General features: G+C 38.8%; 1 protein-coding gene across 1 annotated transcript in view; it reads right to left on the reverse strand.

Annotated features, from left to right (window-relative positions):
* GUCY1A2 (guanylate cyclase 1 soluble subunit alpha 2) overlaps nucleotides 1-22154 on the reverse strand; it is a 150698-nt gene that overhangs the window by 119225 nt on the left and 9319 nt on the right. Inside the window, exons 2-4 of the mRNA XM_014877624.2 lie at nucleotides 16987-17048; nucleotides 16382-16503; nucleotides 3706-4424 (exon numbers count right to left, since the gene is read on the reverse strand). Of these exons, the coding sequence (XP_014733110.1) occupies nucleotides 3706-4424; nucleotides 16382-16503; nucleotides 16987-17048 (903 nt within the window). The remainder of the gene's footprint in view (nucleotides 1-3705; nucleotides 4425-16381; nucleotides 16504-16986; nucleotides 17049-22154) is intronic.

Below are 22154 nucleotides of genomic sequence, written 5' to 3' on the forward strand. Positions count from 1 at the left end.
AAGAAAATACATTCCATCAGAAAAAAAAAGTCTGGACATCTCCAGTAATGCAATTTTAGGTGCCAGCTTTATTCTTAGACAATTTCTAAAGTGCTCAGAGGCCTAAGTCGAAGCCAATGAGTATCCTTACAAAAACTGATTTATTTCAAATGTGGAAAGGAGCTGTTAGTCTGAGCTGAAGAGCAGCAACACAAGGAAAACACAGCTGCACAGCATATGGCAGGGAACCTGAAACCCAGTTTCACAAATGTGGTGCCACGAACTGGTGGGCACCAGAAGTGCTGGCAGGGCTCACCCTGCCAATTCGTGCACCAGGAGGGCTGGCTCTGGAGCGAGGTCTCAGGGACAGGGGGTCCCGGCGAGGGCAGCCCCATCTCCTCTCCACCTGCCCAGCACTCGTGGCATGGGGGGCATGTGAGGAGAATGTGCCAGAAGAGTGAAAGCAGGAGAGTCATTCCTTGTGCTCCCATTCAGCTAAAAATTGAAGCAGCTCCAGCCACCTCACTATACTGTCAAGGAGAGGAGTATTTATGTCATGTCACAGACAGCCTTGTTCATTAGTACAGTCAGATGTACCTGTTGGGAGCTTCCAGCCCTGCCTGGTCTGGAAAGGGTGGACAGGGTGGAAAGGAAAGGGTGGGGGACACCTGCCTGCACACCTCACTGCTGGCTTATCAGCTCCCTCACATGCCAGCACCTGCACCTCAGTGAGTGGGCTTGACATGGATTTCAGAGCATCACACGAGTTCAGACTTAGCCCTCTTAATGTAATTTCTTAGCCCATTTGTGACTCCACTAACATTCACTGAACTTCTGTGAAGTACAGTTGTATTAACCATGTGTGAAGCCATAAGACATCAATCCCAAATGGTTAATTATCACAATAAATTTATTTTTTATTGTTGCAATAAATAATTGCTCCAATAGAGAGGTATAGAATGAGTTTCCTTAAAGAGGGTAAACAGCAAACATTGTGACCTTGTTACATTGTAACCTTGTTATCTTGGGACAACACTCAAAATTTGGAAAATCTGACTGGATGCTAGAGGTCTCTAGTTAAACACACACAAAATAAATTTTTAAAAAAAATTAAAGTGAAATGTGAAAAACAACAGAATGTTTGTATAAGAAGTAGAGCAATAGGGCCCTTCAACATCTGGGTAGTACTATACCATAAGAAAAAACCCAATAATAAGCATTTAGTTGCATGGGAAAACTTACTGTCATCTGAACACAGAGCTGGTGTCAGGACTAAATGAAAACTGTTTTCTTATTCTGCCTTTTTCACTGCCAGTCCGAAAAAAATATATGATTTATGCATTGAAAAAAAAAATTTAAACATTTTTTAAAGTGAGGCTGGAACGTCCTCTGTTCATTGCAAAGCCTTCGAATTTTTAATTTTTTTTAATGCAATAAGACCTCTGAACAGCTCCAGCACTGCAGCAGAGTTGTCTGAGTCACATGCCTACAGCTGCCATTTAAGGTAACCAAGCCTGAAAAGTGTCAGTTATTGCAGAGTCAGATTTTTTATATTTTTTTAAGAGAAATAGCTGTAAGTGGGATGCAATTCCATTATGAACTGAATAGAGGTGTGTGGCAGAGAAATAGGGAAATGTCTAAGTCAGTTACCGGCAACTTTTAAGCAGGTCATGCTTGCAGCTACTGATCTACCTGCCCAATATTCAACTTCCAAACAAGTGCTGGCAAATTGAAAAGAATTCCAAAATGAGCTAAATGAGTGGCATAGCTATGGGAAAAAAATACAGCATGCAGTTCCCAAGGCTCAGTCTACTTTTTTTATCCAGAAAGGACTTGAGCATGACATAAACTGTATTGCTATGTCCCTCCTCTCAAAATCTATGCAAGCAAGTCAACCACATCCTATGAATCTGTGCAACTTCTTTTTTTATTTAAATTATTTTAAAGGCAATATCTAGCAAAATGCATCATATGCTGAGCTTTTTTCAACTATTCTCAAGCAAAACTTTTTAAAAGTTTTTTTAAAGTTTTTTTGTGCCTGCAGCACAACAGCTCCCCTGCACCTCACCATCACCTTTTTGCCTCTTATTCACACCTTACTCTTCAATATATAATTTTTCCTCCTAATTGCTGTCAGGCAAAGGATTTCCTTTGCTGCCATCCCCTTCCATCTGCTTGTCTGGTGTTAGTTCTGCCTTATCTAAAATCCTGCCTCCAGCCAGCCTGCCATTTCTCCTGAAAAGCAAGCCACAAGTATATGAAACCTGTCCAGGTAAGAAAATATTTTGAGTGTTTAACTTAAATAGGGAAAAAGGCTTTGAAAGTCTCCTTCCCCTACCTAAACCTTCTTCCTCTTCAGAGGGATTTACAGCAGGTTCATGAAGAGCAGAAGACAGTTGAAGAGCTGGGACTGTCCTGGGAGAGGGGAAGGTTTCTGAGAGGGATAGGTGCTTTCTGTATGAAGTATCAGGAAACCAGACTCTTGCAAAGGAGAAACAAATGTGTCATAGGGCAGCTCAGAGCCAACACCTCCACCCCTTTCACACCTCATTTCCTTCTAGTAATTAAAGGCTAGGGTGACACTGAGGACAGATTCTGATAAATAAACTCCCTTTTGGTTTTAAGAAGGTTGAATCACTTCAACTAATACAAAATGAAAAGCACTAGTTTGTTTCTCTTGGGGAAACATGTTGTTTCCAGAGGAGAATGCACCAGACATATAATTTTTGGTGCCCAAGTAGAGTGCCAAAGAGAAGCTAGAAATATTGCTGCTGCAGGAAGTAACTACATTTTGAATGGTCATAGAATCATAGAACCACAGAATGCTTTGGGTCGGAAAGGACCTTAAAGATCATCCAGTTCCACTTAGGGCAGCAGTATTTCCAAGGCAACCACATGGACTTTCAAGCCTTTGAGCAAGTTTTGATGTTAGCATTAAGACAAGTACTTTGGTGCATAAAACCTAGAACCCTACTTCACATCAAAAAGCCTTCCTGTAATTCAAGGATAGGCATTGAGAAAAATTCCATCCAACCATTGGAGAACTCCACACTAAAGACATGTTCTCAGCTTACTCAGCTCAATGCACTGAATTCAACATAGGGCTCACTGGTTGAGGTAGCTCTCTCCTAAAACACTGAGGAAAGAGGCAGTGTAGGAGGACAAGTGCCTATTTGAATGACTGGAACACAATAAAACAGGCATAAGTGATATTGAGTACCACTTGCAGCTCTGGCTTGCTTGAGTGCAGGGTGAGAGGTAAGAAGAAACCTATAGGAAAGCAGCATTCCAAAAGAGGGAAATAAGATATAGTAAAGTGGCAATGAGAAACCTGCAGTGAGGATCTTTCAGAATAAATACTTAAAGCCAGTCCCTAGTAAATGGCTTAAAAGCTATTCTTATCATAATATAGCTGGAGTGAAACTTAGGATTAGATACAGGTATTTTGTAAATTTCCTCACCCTTTTATTCAAGCTGTACTGTTCAAACCCATGGGACAGAATTTTCTGAATGGAAATGTCATGATTTGCTACAACTTCACAGGCAAATCATATACATAATCCAGGAAAATATTCACTTGGCTGGGAAGTATCACTTAGCCCTTGTTTGCAAGGCATGAGTGAGCTTTCCAGAGTACACAGGACTTGGGCTGCTTTTCTTCTGAGCAAAAAATCCTTTCCCACAACACACATATAAGCACATTCATTTCCAAATTAAGATTCTTACCTTATCTTTACTTTCAGAGTCAGAATCCTCAAGTTTGGTCCGAATGACAAAGGGTGTAGATAACCTCAGGAGAACTCGTTCAAATGTGGCACTGATTTTAGGAGAGACTATGTCAAAGCAGTCTTGGAATTTCAGGGTTTTATGAGTGTCACATCTGAGCTGCTTCCTAAGACCTTCTCCAAGCTGGAGAACCAGCATGTTTGGATCAAACATCAGGTGAAAGGGGAAAGCTCTGCAGAAGGTGCTGATACTAATCCTCAGGTCTAAGGGGGACTGGGAAGTTCCAGGTGGAAGTGCTTTTGTGGTATTTGCATTTTCATGTTCTTTGATAAGGAAAGTCAAACAACTGCAGTTACCTGGGTTTGTCCCCTCTGAACACAACTTATCATTTGTGACCTGTTCTACTTCTACGTCCAAGCGGTAAATCTTCTTTGCTGCTGCTTTTATCATTCCTGTCATTGCAAATCCCACAATCTGATGTGGGTGAAAATAATGAAGCATGAGATTGCCATCAGGGAGTTCTTTGCATAGGAAAGAAGGAGATTCCAGGGTGGCCTGTCTTCCAAATGAAGTTCTAATATGCTCCAGCAAAGCATCAAAGCCATTGAAGAAGTCTTGAAGGGTCCCACCTACAGCTCGAAGAACTCTTTCATTCTCGTCAAAGCAGATATTGAAGAATTCCTCCCCAAACTTTTCTTGCATTTCCTCAAACTTCAGACCTATAGGACAATGAGACACTGATATCAACAACATAGTATTGTTACTGTGGCACATTTTCCCTTTTTCCTCTATTTGCCCAGTATTTTTCCAAACAGGGAGGGAAGCTTTTTCACTAGATACCTATGCATAGGTTACTGTGGTGGTTGGGAATAACCCTAGAAATCATTTTTAAAGTCCTCATTCATTCAGCTTGCTGTCCCAGCCAGTTATCCCAGTGGGCCTGTTTCCTTTTCCCCACTGGCAGCCAGTCTCAATTACAATTTCCCAGACCCTTGCAGGTCACATCCTGACCACTGTGTGAATGCACCCAGGCATGGCTGCATCCCTTCCATTGCTGACCTGGCTACAAATGAGGCTTCCACTCCTACAGCCCCTCTGTTCACTCCCTCTGTAAAGCATCCAGCTCTCCCCAGCTGCCTAAAGAATAAGATACTGGGACTCAGAGTCACTTGTTTGGCTTTCCATCCACAATGTAAAGCCTTGCAGTCAGATTACACTTTTAATAGCTGGCAAAGCCAGAGTGTGAGTTTTGCAGGTTTTTTAGCCAAAATACTTTTCTCATTATAGGCATTGGGCACTGCCACAAGATACAAAGAAATAATTAATACCTCTTTTTTGTTGCCTGCAAAGGAGAACAAAGCCTTTTCATTTTAAGCTCCTACCTACACTCATCCATCTTTAAAAGAATCCTGCCTCTTAAAAGCAGTCTACATAGCTAGTAGATGGGACAGCTCTGTGATATCTCACAATGTCACTTCAAGTTTCTATCACATAAATTCAAAAGGTTTTCATTTACAGAGGTGATAAGGCTGGCATTGCTGAAGGGATGAAAAAATCCCAGTAATGGAAATTTGTATCAAATCCTGTTTCAGTTTGTTATTTACAGTTTTAAGTATAACCTACAAAAAATATTTTTGAGATGGTTACTAAGCATTTTCCTCTGTCTTATTTCAAGGAAGATACACTTTTATTATTATTATAATCCCCACATCATAGTAGCTATAAAATTAATCAAATGTTTGTATTAAGATGTAACAGAATAAAAAGAAGCATATATCAGCTCTATGGGAATTACAAATATCCAGAGTTCAAAATAAATTAATATAGAAATTAACAATATAGTTTCTTCACTACATTGACATCATATGGAATTATACGTCACTCAACTAGTCACACACCTTAAAATTTATCTTGAATTTGAACAGAAATGATGGTCAGTTATTTCTTTCCTGAGGGCACCACAGGCCCTTTATTTTAATGGGTATTCAGTATGCTTTATATAACATTGGTAATATCCCAGCAGATCACTGAACTTCTCATTGTTTAGATTACTTCTAGGCTTTTAGTTTGGGAAAAACAGAGTGGTTAGTGACTTTTATACCTGAAGTATAACAGGGGACAGAAGTCATGCTGTTTGCAGACAATAACCTTTAATAATCTCAAGGCAGTGTCTGAACTGCCTATATACACAGGCACAGTTAATATAATCAATATTCACAAGGGATTTCAGTGTTCCCCAGCTTTACAGTCTGCAATGACATATGATTAATAGCAAATTAAAATGCATAAAATTACATATATAAATATGACAACATAAGAATATGACAAAGCATATTTTATAAAAGAAGTAATAGCAATAACTTGGGAAAGTTCATTCAAATGCCATTACTCATAAAGAAATTTGGTCACTAAACTAGGTTATTGCAAAAATATTCCCAGGATCTTTTATGACCACAGATGGTCAGCTCTGCAGCTAAGCCAAAAGAAAGTACCTCTGGTACACAATGCCCCCTAATATCCTGACTCAGAAGACTGTGTGCCAATTCCTGACTCATTACCATTACGTCTCATAAGATGGTATTGTAATATCTTACCAAAAAATACTCACTATAACCCAAAAAGAATTAAACTCTAACCCATACCAATAATGTAATAACTGGATATAAATAGCAAATAGCTAAGAAATCATCATATTCATATACACAACAGATGTTCATACTTTTAAATCTCATTGTTCTGTATAGTGAAGTGTGAGCAACTTTAGAAGTCTGTGTATAAAAAAGAGCAATCTAGCAGGGGCACCCAAGGCTGTAAGATTGCAGAGGGGAAGAGGACAGCATCAGAAATCCCTGGGCTATTCATACAATGGCCAAATACATTCCACAAAGCTGCCCAAAGGACAGCACAGGTGAACTGCCTTTCAAGTGTATTATAGAAACACAGTGGAACTGCTCCCTGGTGCCACTGACTGCAAAGGAGGTTTGAAGAACTGATCACTCCTGGACTCTGCTGCCTGAGGTTTTGCTGATTGTCATAGATTGGTCTTCCTGTCCACCCTGGAGAACTGGCCATTCAGGCTGGATGCAACATACTGACCCCAAGCAACATGAATTATACCATGAAATTCAGGTACATGACCTGGCTCGAGGATGTGCCACTGCTTTTAAAAGCATTTGAGCTTTGAATTGAGTTACACACAGTACCAGCAGAAAATCAGATCAGCTCTAAGAGAAAATGACCAAACTCAACCAAACTGCTGGCCTGTGTTAGTCACAAATTTTCTCAACAAGAACAGACACTATAATATACTAAGAAAATTAAACTAAGTCAAGCAACCTTTAAAACCAAAAATCATAACGTTCCTATCAAGGAAGTTTCTTCCTTAGCCTTGCCAACAAGACATTAATTTTTGCATGAAGCATGATGTTTATCTTTGAATTAAAAATATTTCTTTAATAAATTCCTATTACACAAACACACGGACTAAATTTTTCTGTATTTCTCTGTAAAGCCATTGGCTTTCAGTGATGTCTTTGTGTAAAGTTGCACAAAATATTTAATATGCATTTTTACTCTATTTTTACCATTTATTTTGCCTCTCTTATTGAAACAAATGATGAACAGATGCTCACCTAGCACTAATTCTGTCTATACTTCAGTATAACATTTTCACTTGCTACCATATAAATGATCCTAATCTTTTGCACGTCTTCTGTGGATTTTCTCCCTACCCATATTTCTACACGTAGCTGTTGTCATTTAAACCCAGCTGGCAAGTAAACACCACACAGCCACCTGCTCAGCCCCCCACCCCTGTGGAATGGGGAGGAGAATCAAAAGGAAAACTTGTAGGTTGAGATAAGAACAGTTTAATAACTCAAACAAAAGGAAAACAACAATAATAATAAGAAGAATAGTAATAAAATCAAAAATAAAAACCCACTCAGTAAGACAAGTGATGCCCAATGCAATTGTTCACCACCAATGCCAGTCCCTGTCGTTGTCCAGGTCACTACCCCAGTTTACATACTGGGCATGACATTCTAATGGTGTGGAATGTCCCTTTGGCCAGTTTGGGTCTCAGCTGTGCTCCCTCCCAGCTTTCTTGTGCCTCTCCTCATTGGCAGACATGAGACACAAAAAAAGTCCTTGGCTTAGGATAAACTCTACTTAGCAACAACCAAAACATCAGTAAGTTATCAACATTATTCTCATACTGAATCCAAAACACAGCAGTGTACCAGCTACTGAGGAGAAATTAACTCTATTCCAGAGAAATCCAGGACAATACCAGACTGGGAGATAGTTTTATTACAAGTAGAAAAGCCTTCATGCAAAAAAAAAAAAAAAATCCCAGAACTCATTGCCTCTATAGCGAATTCTTTATTATATTTGGAGACTTCCACAAGCTAGTTGTTATCTTTAAATATTATATTCGTTATTATTTTCAATTTCAACATATATGGTAGTTCTTGTTTTTTTTCTTTCATGCTGAGAAAAGGCAAACAAAATCAAAATAATCTTATAACTTTCAGATTATGCATCTACACAAAAAGTCCAATTTTTTCAAACTCATCTCAAATTAATTGTTGAAACTGTTCATTTATTTTTCTGTTTGGATTTGCAATGGAACAATTCAAATTGAATATGGCATTGAAAATGTGAATCAACTTCTGTTCACCAAAACTGACAATTTGCTATTCTATTCTAAAAATCCAGCCTTTCCATTGTTTCTTTTTCACTGTGGACCTCCAAGCAAAATTTTCATTCAGCTTCCCAAGGAAAAAAAATTGATATCTGTATGAGGGCCCAGCACTTCCAAATGCAGAGGTCACTGCACTCCCTTATCACCTCATGTATGACCCCAACACAGCTTCCTAATGAGCACTGGCTTGCAATTAATACAGAGGAAAAGTCTTCCTTGGTTTCACCAATACACTCCACCAAATGGTAGTAATACAAAATAAATCAAAAATCATTCCATCACTCTCTGCTGCTCCTCAACTGAAGTAACTCGTCATTTTGAGTTCCTGCTCTTTACAAACCTTCTACTAATAAAGCAAATGAAGTTCTAAAAATTCATTAGTCTCAATTTGCTTTCCTCCTGGAGAGGGATCTACTGTGTTCCTACTACTTAATCTATGTCAAGAGGACAAATCACATCTTAACTTTGATGTTTTTTTCCTTAGTAGTTTCTTTTTGTTGGTTTTCCTTACAATGTCACTTTTATTCTAGTCCATATGGGAGAGAAATTAAATAAGCACATTGGAAATTGAGGCAAAGCAACCACAGAATGAAAATATTGCTATAGACCTCCAAAAGCACTTTTGGATCTGTGAAAAAATATTATTCTTTGAAAATGTGTCTCAAAGACATTAAGAGAAGGGATCCTATATTTGCTAGCCAGATCCAAAATTACCAAAGTCTTTAAACACAGGTTCAAAGTACAAATTAAGTATTTCATGAACTGGAGCAGAAATAGATTACTTCATCCTGTAATAACATGCTAGCAAAAGGTCTTCACTTTCTTTTCAGCAGTTAATGTAAACTGAAAACACACTGCAAAATGTCAAGGAATTAATACAATATTTTTAAGTATTTTGTACATTATGAAGTGGAGAAATTAGGTAAGAATCTGTTCCCATAAAGAAAATTGTAAATCATAGCTCTTGAGAAACAATCAGAAGATTTAAAAAATGGATGTGATAAAAAAATGTGATGTAATGTGATAAAAAATCAATGTCAACCATTAACTGGCACAGCATGCAGAAGCAGTTACAAGCCATCCAGTTTTTCCTAAAAGCAAATAATGAAGACAATGGTTGCAGAGTGGCCAGCATCTGACTCATTTGGCATTGAAAAATACCTTTTTTTTCTGAGATACCATTCAGAATCTGTAAATATCAAACCTTAAGGGGCTGGAACATTTAAATATGCAATTCCAGACCTCATACTGTGAACAGCAGCAGAATTTCCCACCTTCAGTTATAGCAAGTATCTCTTAAATGTTTTTGGATTATCAAATTTTTGGCATCAGTAACATCTTTTCCTTAAACAGACCTGTGGACAGAAAGACAGGTGGTAGTTCGGAATTCCAAAGTATTGTTTCAGACAGTAGGGAAAGCAAAGTTCTGTCTCTGAATAAAAAAGGTTTTCTTGTGTACAGACTACTGCTGAAGGTACATTAGGTGCATCGTTTGGCTTGTGAGTATCTAATTACTGTATAAATTACTTGATTCTCCTTCATTATGATTGTGAATTTGTATCATCCTGGGAATCCAGATAGCATTTTTCTACTACCTTTGTGGTGGTTTTTATATAAGTGCAGTAACATCATTTTATGCCTTTACATATGGTTGTGACACAACTGAAAAATCTATACAACACTTCTCTTACAGTGGCATGCAGGGCCTGTATATCTTTCAAGATTTGACAGAATAGAAATGAGAACTACTGTTAGAAATAATTCCTGACACTTGTTCACCTATAATATTTCTTTTATCCACTTTTAATGAGGTGGTTTATTTCCTTGTCCTCTGACTTGTGATAGAAATATCATTGTAATTACTGCCTCTTGGTGAAGAGCTGATCAGCAGTTCTCAACATAAATATAAAAGATTCTGCTCAAAACTGTTGACACAGGAAGCTCACACGAGATATTAAGAGCAGGCAGTGGGAGGGGGCTTTGCCCCCATACAGGGCTCTCAGTAGCAGCCAATTCTGCAAGCAAAGCCAAGCTATGTGAAGCAAGACTATCGTGATTTTATGTCCCCCACCACAACTTGGGAAGCTCACATCTTATATTTGTGCAGGGCTTATTAAATGAAAAATGCAATCATTAGATTGGTAGTTGCTAAAAATTAGGCAGACTAGGTTTGTTTCATGCTAACTCTAGAGATAAAACAGTACTAAGAATTTCTTTCATTTGCTTTTTTTTTCATTAAAATAAATATATATGTCTTTGAATTAACATAGGGAACAGAACTGCATTTCCTGGAACAAATAAAATTGCAATGAAATTCCCATGAAATGCAAAATAATCGCTCATAATTCCTCACATATATAAAGGGCTCAACTCATCTGACTAAATATAGAAATCTAATGCTCCTGGAGTCTTCATAAGGCATCCAAGACATCTACAAAAGAACCAACAGATAGTTGCTGCATCTGCCAAGATGAGGGACCTAAGGGAGACCTACACATTTTTGAAGACTTGACAGAGGCCACAAGACACCTCACAGCACCTCAGATAATGACAGACACCTACATTTAGTCCATGAATCATGGCCAGAATATGTTCTTTATAAATAGACTTCTACAAGATGCTATTGTACATCATAATTTCAAACCACTCATTATCTGCTGGTAGTTCATCTGCTTTCTAACAATAAAAAGCTCTGATTTGAGAAGAGTGGGATGTCTAAGGCCATTTGGTATAAACGTTTGTCCTTTTCGAATTGAGATGTACTCATCTCACTTCTGAAATCACATGAATTACGTGCTTTTTGTTTAGATTACTTTTGTGTTGCCAGTGCACTGTAACATCTGCTAAATAACAGGAGCCCTGTGTGTACAGCTTAGACCCCCCAGGATAAAGTATTATTAGAATCCATTAGTATTGCCAATCCTCTGAGCCGTGTAACATTTCCTTTTACACCGTTGGTAAACCAACAACTTTAATTATAAATCAGGCCGTGTATCCTAAATTAGTGGCATCTAAAGACTATCTGCAGTTCCTAGTGCAAGGGGAAGTGATAGAAATTCATATACTTTCAATATGTAGGCATTTACAGCTCTCAGACACCTCCCAGGCAGTCAGTGTATCAAACCTTTGTTCATCTTTTCCAAACACTACACCTGGTCTAACCTCATGGTAAGCTAAAGTATGTCCTGGCACCTCCTTTTCAATTATTTCCTGCCTCTTCAAATATAGTATTTGTCAGCAGTTATTTAATAGTTACCAGAATGATCCCAAATTTATTCCTCTTTAACAACAAAGTATCATAAAAGCATAACATATTGAGTTGGAAGGGACCTACAAGGATCATCAAAATCTAACTCCTGGCCCTGCACAGGACATCCCCAAGAATCACACCATGTACCTGAGAACATTGTCCAAGCACTTCTTGAATTCTGTCAGGCTGGTGCTGTGACCACTTCCCGAGTGCTCTGCAGTGGAGCAATAGAAACCGAGCAGCCTTCACCTCAGCGAACCTCTCAGTCCCCTTGTGCTGAAGGAACTTTTCCTAACAGCCAGCCCAAACCTGCCCTGACACAGCTTCATCCAGTGCTTCATATCAGAGATAAGATCTTCTAAGTTTCACAAAGGAAACACGGATCTTTAACTTTGACAAATGTACAGAGAACAAATGACTTTTATAGAATTATGCCCTTTGTACTAAATGAAGTTTCAGCCCTGCAAGATATATTTAGGCATGAAGTGATTTGCCCTATATAAAGCAGCCTGCAGCACATGTTCTCTTTGGTAGTGACAAGCAAATGTCACCCAGAGCAAGAACTCTCTAAAACCTTACACTAACAATGGATTCCACCTCCTCCTCAGTGTCCTGGGGAGGCTGAATCCAGAAACACAATTTATCTCCCTGACACGACAGGGCTCTGGGCCAGGATTCCATACAACTTATCACCAGGGTATTAGGGAATCCCTAGGGAACTGTGCCATATCATCCTCCAAACAGAAGATGCCCAGATAGACAGACAGACAAGCAAATTCCTCATACTATTCTCTGAAGCAAAATCAAGAGCATTATTATCCCATAAATTACAAATGCCTAATAGAAAAATTCTTGCAATACACTTGAGTCCACATGCAGACCTGACTTAGCCATTAATATGTGCTGTGCATTTTTTAAGGAAAATTAGGTAATTGTAGTAAAATTTTAGGAACTTCTTATGAGACAAAAAATAATTCTGTTGTATAAATTATTTGCTTGAATTTAATAAAACGGGGATGAATTTTTTTCTGTACCTTAATTAATGGAAAGTCAGATAGGTAAAATCACTTCTCCAGGCCTTTCTGCTGAAACCATGATCTGATACAAGTGCATTTGTAATTTCAGACTGTGACCAAGTGTTATTTATACAGTGTATCTAACATAGTGCTGCAGTACATGCAATTTAGATATTTCAGTCTAAAATACACAAACGGGCTTTCAAAGACAACACTTCTTCCATGTCATTGGAGACTGGGTATGAAGAGCTACTGCTGCTTTGCAGATTTTGCCCAACAGCTCTTTTTATATGACTTTATGAATTTAGGTTACTTTTCATTAGTTTCACTAGCAAAGTGAGGACAGATTACATAGTTTCTCAGCAAGATGCAAAAAGGCTCCAAAGGAAATATCGATGGCTCCCTTTCTTTATTTTCCCTGTGAAGGACTGAAGAGTGAAAAATAGATCACGTTCACACAGGCTACATTAATTGTTTGCAGTGTCCGAAAAGAGCGTTTGGAGGAGGTGAGGTGAAGGTTGCACAATTTTTATCTGACTCGTGCATTTGGGATGTGAGAAATATCACATGATATATTGGAAGTACTGAGTGGGGGTCAAAAAGGAAAATCGGGTATTTCTCTACTGCTTTGTAAAGTTCAGTAGCACAGACCGTCTTTGAATATCTGCCAAAAAATAAACAGGAGATAGGTCATGAAGGCTTTATGTTCCAGAATAAATTCCTTACAACAGCAGTTACAAAACAAGAAAAAAAGTTTTCATGCATAACTTCCTATTGCCAACGTTTTAATCTGCAGCTACATTAAGGTTTTCTGCTTTATTCTGGCAGCATTTAAGTAAAAATGCACATTGTAATCTTACTTGAAATCAAATTATTTTAAATCATGAGGACAAAAGCAGTCCCAAACGAGATTTTCTGTCATTGCTCAAAATGCTGAATGTATAAAGGGTATGAAAATGTCTTTACTTCAAGAAGGTTGAAATCTGAATAGCACTGACATATGGTTTAAAAGATTAAAAAAATCCTGTTATCTCCATTATACAGATGGGAAATTGAGGCACAGAAAGAATGAAAACTTGCCCAAGGTCAAATAAGAAATCTCTTCAGATACAACTTTTCTCTCTAACATACCTCAGCATAAGTTTACAATCACCTAAGAAAGAAATGTGGTAGTAATTCACACATCATACTTCATCATGGACATCTTTCTTTTATCATTATTTCTAAAATAAGTTCAAACCAACACTGTCAATCTCCTCTGAACACAGTTTAGTGGTGAGCTGGCAGTGCTGTATTAACAATTGGGCTTGAGGGTCTTAAAGATCTTTTTCAACCTAAAGGATTCTCTGTTTCTACATGCTTATGAAGGACACTGTAACAGTATGCATGCACCAATTTAAAAAAAAAAAAAGCAGAGTCCATCATGAAGCCGTCTGGACTATTTTTGAAATGATCGGAAGTTAAATTAAATACTCCAGTCTCTGAAGCTGCCACTGCAAAGGAAAATTGTGTGATTGATCTGGTACCACACACAGTTTACAGCATGTGAACTTGATGGGCATGGGTTCCTTTAATTACAGTGGTTTAAAGCAGGGAGAATTCTATTGATGTCTAGAGTTGTAGCAGAGCAACTCAGCAAGGAGACAAGGAGAATCAGGTCCTTGCACTGCAGAAAGATGGTGACACACTTTAGTGCTGACTTGACAAGAGGAAAATTGCAGTATTCATACATGATAAATCACATGAATCGAGCTGAGTGAACAGCTTGCAGTCAGCACTTCCCTGTGAGCAGTGTAAGCACCAGGACCACAGTGTGAAGCATCTGCTCACAGTCTTCCAAGCTTACCAATGATCTCAGCATTTGCACTCTTCTGCCAAACGACTATTTTAGAGGTGGTTAGAAGATTGGAAGAGGTGAATCATGTTGGCAGTATCTAAGGTCAGAGAGCAGGAAGATGCTTCCAAGCATCTTTAAGGAAACATTTTCTTCCAGCCCTAGACAGCAAGTGCCTCTTACTGCTCATATAAATAAACAATGAGCCAGATTTGGTTCAACAGTTTCTCTAGCCTTCATCACAGTCAGATCCATGCTTGCCTCCTGCCTCAGCAGTGCCAATTGCTCTAGGTACACACCCCAGTGGTTACTCTGCCTCTTTCACAGAGGCAGCTCTTACCAGTCCTTATTCAACAAGAAAAATAACTATGTATGTGAGAATTAATTACACAGCCTCCATTAATTATTTACCTGCTGTGATAGGAGTTAGAATTAAAATAAAGAAGGTGAGTTTACTGCTCATTCCCTTATGTTCTTATCCCAGACAGGGAGAAGGATTGCTTTTAAATTATCTCAGTGTTTTGCTCATACTGAAGGGGTTGGGTTTTTTTTGCTAAAAACTCATTCTTTAAAAGGTGAACTTGTCCAGGAAAAAGTCTCTGCAACCTAATTTTCAACAAAGTCCATTTTAATAGTTCCTCAAGATAGTAATGCTTAGATGTTATCCCTATATTTTGGTCCCAAAAGTCCAGTCTGCCCCTAATAAACATGCATTGTGAAGAAACATGTTGCACATTACCCAGCCATCTGAGGTAGTAGGACTAACATATTGCTTTAAAAACACAATGAAGGTGAAAAATTGTTCATAACTCTTATAACACATATTTTGTGTTGTGGTGAAACAAGTACTGACTGTCTAGTCTGGCTCTTTATAATATTAATATGCACGGGATAATATGAGAAATATCTGCTTTGCATGAGTCTTGCCTTATCACTCATCATTTGTTTTAGAGAGCTAGCATGCAAATATTTTAAAAATTTAAAAAAGGTAACTAACACTGGACACATTTAGAATTTAATTTGTTCTAAATTCTCTCCATAACCACACATGCAAAATACAAAATGCCACCTCTTTCTAGCAGTAGTTAAAGGCACACAGAACATCCCTGACAGAATCTAGCATTTTACAGAATAAGGCACTGGATAGCAAAAAAAAAAAAAAAGTATTTTGAACGTCAGTGAAGCACAGTCATCTCTAAACTAGATCATGTTTGCTGTTTCACAGAGCACACCAAGTCTGTTTAACAGTTTGCAGTCGAAAAGACACATACACAGTGCATATCCTCCAAAGGCATTTTAAGTCAGCAGAATACAATGGTGAAGACTAGAACATGAGCAGACAATCACCTCACCATATTCCCCTGACATGGAAAGCTAAAATTTATCTTCAGTTATCATACACAGTCAGATTTCAGTGTTGTGCATCTTGCTGAAGAAAATCTAAGTTTCCAGAATGTTTCATGTCTCAGGTACACTCTGCTGTTGCTTCCCAGGCCCTCTATCCACCAGGCCCACAGATGATAAAAATGTCTACTGCTCTGCAGAACCCCTATAAAAACACTAGAGATAATTCCAAGGCTTGCAGAGAAGCAAGTCCACTAGCCAAAAGCCTTTGAAACTTCTCAAATCACTGGGTATTGCACAACACACATTCACTGCCTTCACTGACAATCAAGTCTGGATTGCCTTAAAGGCTCAAAATGTGTGTAGAAAAGGAGACAAATGTAGTAACAGTGCACTGGTATGTTGCTGCCTATATCCTAAATTTCTGTGATTGGAGAAAAAATTTCTGGTTTCATTATTGGTATCAGGATGGTCAGAAAACTTTCCTTCCAACTAAAGGAAACAAATTCCCTTGGAAGAACACATACCAAGTACATTAGCTGTACACTGGAGAATTCCTGAGACATCTTCAGTTTCTTCATTGCCAGAGCAGTCTGTATAGGAGCATCTGTTTGATATATTGTGAAAATTCTTCTCTGCATCTCTGTACCTACAGAAAAAAAAAAGTTATAACAACTCTTTATACAAATGCAAAGCCAACAAACATCTTTCAGGTGTGGTGGCAAAGGATTAAGACCTCCCAATAATGGGCAGTTTCAAGATTCAGCTGGACAGAGTGCTAAGCCATCTTATCTAGACCATGCTTCTGTCAAAAAAAGGTTGGACTAGATGAGATTTGAGATCTCTTTCCATCCTGATATTCTATGACTGAAAAAGATTCGCTATTCTCTTTTTATAAGAAACACTACAGTTCATTAAGCAGTCATCATCTGATAGGATTTTGCAGAAGCAGGACAGAACAGCAGTTTACCATTTACATCCAGATTATGTATTGCTATTCCATAGCATCTCTAAGAACTTGAGAGAAAAAATTAAAATTTAAATTTAAAAGCATATCATGTAAAGCTGTGAATTGGAAAGCACAGAGCAAAATATTACCATGCACCTTTCACTACCTCACATTAACACTTACCCAATAACTTGATGCTCAAAATACTGCAGTGTCTTTTGAAGAGTCTGCCGAATGGTCTGAGGCTATGGAAGAATAATTTTAAAAACTGTGAGATTAGGGAATTGTAGCACAGTTCAATTAACAGATCTTTTAACACACTGTTTTACTCCTCTTTATCTTCTACCTGCCATATGCCCATTGCAACAACAGATATGAAATATTATTATTCATTCCTTGTGTCTTACTTCACCATTTAAATAGGAAGGATTTTATAATGTGGCATAATTAATACTGCTTATAAGGCTAGTTGCACATAACAAAGGAGCCACTTCACTCTCAAAAACTGCTCTCTAAAACTATCACCCACCAACTATTTCACTAATTTAAAATAATTTGAAATAGTCTGCAAGAAAATGCCATTATTTTGTGATGAAAGTATCACCAGGAAAAGGCATTGAGTTTCTAAACTCTATATGCTCTCTAGAGCATTTTTAAATAAAGAATATTATAAAAATGCAATTTATTTTGGCATATTTTCCTGACAAGCTATAACTCTTCAGTCATCTTTCAGATTACCAGGAAAGTCAAGTTCATCAAAAGAAAATCATGACATGCTTAAAGCATTTCTATGCTATTTCACTTTAACAGGTGTTCACCAAACTACATATGTGCAAATTTGTCTTTATTTGCATTATTACCACTACTGCAATGTTCAGGAAAATACTTATGTATATAAATGTTTATGTTCTTACTATTACTGCTGCTAAGGCTATTATTATTTTAAATGAATTCATCTTTGAGCAAATAAAGGACGTGTGATATCCATGTAATTTTCTCTTTAGAATTTTCCAAGTCACTTGTGGCAAAATGCTATTTTTCCAAAATTACTAGCTTGTATCAAATAGGAGGTTCTTCACCTGTCTATTTTGACCTGGTGCCAGAAGTCAGACAGAGATACACAAATGAGATTTATAAGCTTTTCTTCTGTATCAAAAGCACACATGGACATTTGATCAGACTCACAACACACACTGAAATTTTAGTGATGTTTGGTCTTTTCCTGCCTTTTGAAATAGGCATCTAATTGTTTTAGAAACTAATAGTTAAAATACCCCTTAATTAGAGGAATTTCATTCTAAAACCACAATCACTTTTGAAAATCTCAAATTTTGCTTCGATCTACAGATTCAGCAGTTCAAGAGCTGAGCTTTCTACCTTGCTCAAACTCTTGCTCATGAGTTTGCAGAAGGATCTGTCCTGATGACAGCAGGAAGAAAAAACTGTATATAGCAGGCTACACTAGGTTTGTATGACTGCAAAAAAAGAATATTTTCTAATACCAAGCTATAAGAAAGTGTCTACACTTTTGAATTTAAAAAATTAATTAATTAAATTAGATGGTAAAAAAAATTGAAATGCATGCACTCAACAAGATCATAAGAGGGCTTATAGGAAAGATGGGGAAAAACTTTTCAGCAAGGCCTGTTGCAGTAGGACAAAGGCAATGGTTTAAAACTAGAAGAGGATAGAATTAGACTAGATATAAGAAAGAATATGATTATAGCAATGGTGGTAAAACACTGGAACAGGTTGTCCAGAGAAGTGGTAAGTGACCCATTCCTGGAAACATTCAAGGTCAAGTTGCATGGGGCTCTGGGCAACCTGATTTAGCTGAAGATGCCCCTGCTCATTCCAGGGAGGCTGGACTACCTTTAAAGATCCATTCCAACCCAAACTATTCTATGATCCTATGAACAAAAAAATAAGCTCAACATAGATGCAAACATTCAAAGAGGTTTTTCTTGTTAACTCTATATCAGATAATCACTTCACTTCTCTGCAGGAGCTAAGTGACCTGTGCCAAAAGGCTTTAAAAGTTGCATGTTTTCTTGTAAAACACAATGGAAGCACCATGTGAGTGAAACTATCACATATAAAAAAAATCCCCTTCTCAGTAGTACAGCAGGTGTTGAAGTCCTTAGGCCTAATGGGCTACAAATATATTTCATGGCATGTTCTCATAGAGATTCAGAAGCTTTCCTGTGCTCAGCAGGCAGAAAAATCCACTCTTTACATATAGAAGAGATGTATTTTCTCACACCAGCAACAAAGAGCTGCCATTTGCCATCTCCATACAGCATTTCCCTCAGCCCCACTCCCTACACACAGAAAACCAGTACTCCACCAGCAACTTCTCTGACATTAAATAGAGAAAAATATAAATGTTTGATTGCTAAATTAATTCTCCATTCTGGTTGTCCCAAAGTGCTTTTACAGCAAGCACACGGAATGCAGCAATGCTTGATAACACAGCAGAGAGGAAGAAAACCAGCTTTTTGTCTTCTCAAGAAGTTTTTCAGCTTGGAACACCTGAGCAATCATCCACAGATTGTCTTTGTTCTTCTCATGCCTGGCATACACACTGCACTCCTTAACCAGGAAAAAATAATTTTGACTAGCTCAGCATTTGACAATACGAGCAATCTCCCAGTCCTGAACTTATTTCATTGGTAAACATCCCTTCTCCTGCAGTGCTGAATGGAAAAAAAAAAAAATCCCATGTTAACTTTCTGTCCTGAAAGCTAAATCAGTTGCCTAGCTGTTATCAGACAATTCTAAACAACCCCATGAACTCACGCTCCTTTTCACTGGCAACTCCTATCCAATCTTAGAAATTAAGTACAGACAAAAATAGGATTTACTATTAAAACACAGGTCGTAAACAGAGCTCGATATAATGTGCTCAGATCCAGAATGAAAACTGATCCACAGTCTTTCTTCACCTCTAACAAGAATTATTATGGCATGCTGCTGTGCATGGTTAAAGAGTCACTATACTCACTTTCTCAGTTTGCTGTATTTCATCACTGGTGAATGTCATTTTGCTACAAATGTAATTCTGTAACCAGGGCCATGTCTAAACAAAACAGTGAGAAGAGATATGACACCTGTTTACAGCTGCCTACAAGGGCAGTTTGATGCATTACTTCTTCCACTACTGATAATGCATTGCCCATGAGACAGAGAATGAGCAGGAAAACATTTCCACCTCTTTTCTGTATCCAGTAACAAGACTGGATGGAGGCAAAATAGCTTAGCCTTCTCCTAGCATGGCACACATGACCTCTCCCAGAAGCAGAGTTCTACCACTTCAGGAGGTAAAAGACAGCCTTTAACCATACATCTCCTCCACTGTAATGCCATTTAGATGCTCAGTGCCACTGAAGAGATTTTAAAGCTTCATGTCTACTTAAAATTCAAGGATTTAATGTAAAAGCCAGTGACTTTTACCTAAACAATTAGATGTCAACAATTGCTTTTGATTATGATGATTGACTAATATTTGTATGCATCACAAGAGGAATAGTCACATCATTTCATGTGCCTAAGGACAAATCAAAGTAAAACAAATTATTGTTATTCCTAACTGTAAATTAATCCAAGGATTGCCACCAGATCACATCCAAGCTCCATATAGAATGATGATATACAAGGTGTAAGGGAACACTGGAGATACTCAGACTGATCTCTTGCATGGCAGAGAATAGAGGACTTCCCTAAAATAACTCTGAATTCAGACATCAGGCCGTGGCTAACCCTAACGGGTCAGAATAATTTGTAAAAAATGACTGAATCAATGAGTCATATAGGTTTGACAGAACCTCTGGGAGGGGTGCCTCTAGACCAACATCCTACTGAAAGTAGTTTGATTTAAAACTGGTTGCTCAGGTCTTTCTTCAGACAAGCTTTGAGTGTCTCCAAGGGTGACAATCCCATAAGCTCTCAGGGAAACCTGTGCCAGCATCTGAACACCCTCATGACATCTCACTTCTTTCCATAATTCTGATTTTAAACTCCCATCTTTCAGGTTTTTGCCTCTCATGCATCTTCCACTCTGTACCCCCATGGAAAGCTTGGCTCCATGTTCCCTACACACCCTTCCCAGTTTAGCTGTAGACTGCATCTTTCTGCTCACCCTTCTCTTCAGAGAATGAACCCCCTTCCCCAAAAAGCATCATTTAAAGCCCCCGTCACAAGGTTGTGCAGCCAAGTGGAGATGACCTCAGCTCACTTGGTCAGATTCTTGCCCAGCACTCCTCGCTCCTCACAGTACACCCCATGTCCATGGAGATCCCAGCCCTGCCAGCAACACCACCACAGCTACAGATCCTACTAGATGTGCCTGCTCCACCAGAGCCTTCTCCCCACCAGCAGGATTGAGGAGACCCCAGCTGGGCACCCACACCCTTCCCCCTGGCGCTCAGAGCCGTGTAGTCACTCCTGACAGACCCAAGGTCTCCCCTGGCTGCATCACTGGCGTCCACATGGATGGGCAGCGGTGGTCACAGTCCAGGAGACAAACAGGCTTTGGCAGCCTCTTTGCAAGGCTGGTGTGTGAGCTCTTGGCAAGCAGCAGAGCTCCTGTGAAGCACAGCAGACTGGCACAGGAGGGATTCTGTCTCCTCAGAAAAGAGCTTCCCACACCTAGCTGCCTCCTCTTCTGGAAGCTTCTAAAGGTTGAGGCTCTGCTGGATCTGCTGCCCCATCCGAAGGGAGGGAGGTCATCTCTCCTACCTCTTCACAGGGAATTTTACCTTCCCTGTACCTGATGAATCACAGGTGGAACAGGGGCTGTCAGAAGCCACCAACCCCCAGCCTTCTCCATCCCCAAAGTTTCCAACCTTGACTCTCAAAGCTTATTTTTCTGTCCTTCCTTTTGACATGGAGCTCAGGTTCTTGGTTCTGCAGGGCCTCTGGAAAGACTTATCCATGCTCCCTAATGTGTACAGCCTGCTCACTATCTACGACAGCTCTTCCTCCTGGCACCTCACTGCTCTCCGACCACAGCACCCAGCTTTTGGCACCACAAAGGTGCAATCCTGGCAGTGGCAGCACTGCCACGACAGCCACTGCTGCTCTGCCAGCCACCACCACTGCTTCCAAGATGCACTTCTAGAGAAATGTGCCCTTCCTGCTACATCTCATCCTGCAAAACTGGCTCAAGTCCTGAAGACAGAGGAGTAATAGTTCATCCAAACTCCTTTTTATGACTAACTGGAGAAAATCTTTATGAGGACATTTGTCTAAATGATCTTGAAATATTCCTCGTTTTCAAACTCAGACAATTTCTTTTGAAAAAGGATTCCAGTTTAAACTGTGGGTTTGATTTTTTTTTTCTGAGTTCAGTT

Source organism: Sturnus vulgaris, chromosome 2 (assembly GCF_052056855.1).
Source record: "Sturnus vulgaris isolate bStuVul1 chromosome 2, bStuVul1.hap1, whole genome shotgun sequence".
Classification (NCBI taxonomy): domain Eukaryota; kingdom Metazoa; phylum Chordata; class Aves; order Passeriformes; family Sturnidae; genus Sturnus; species Sturnus vulgaris.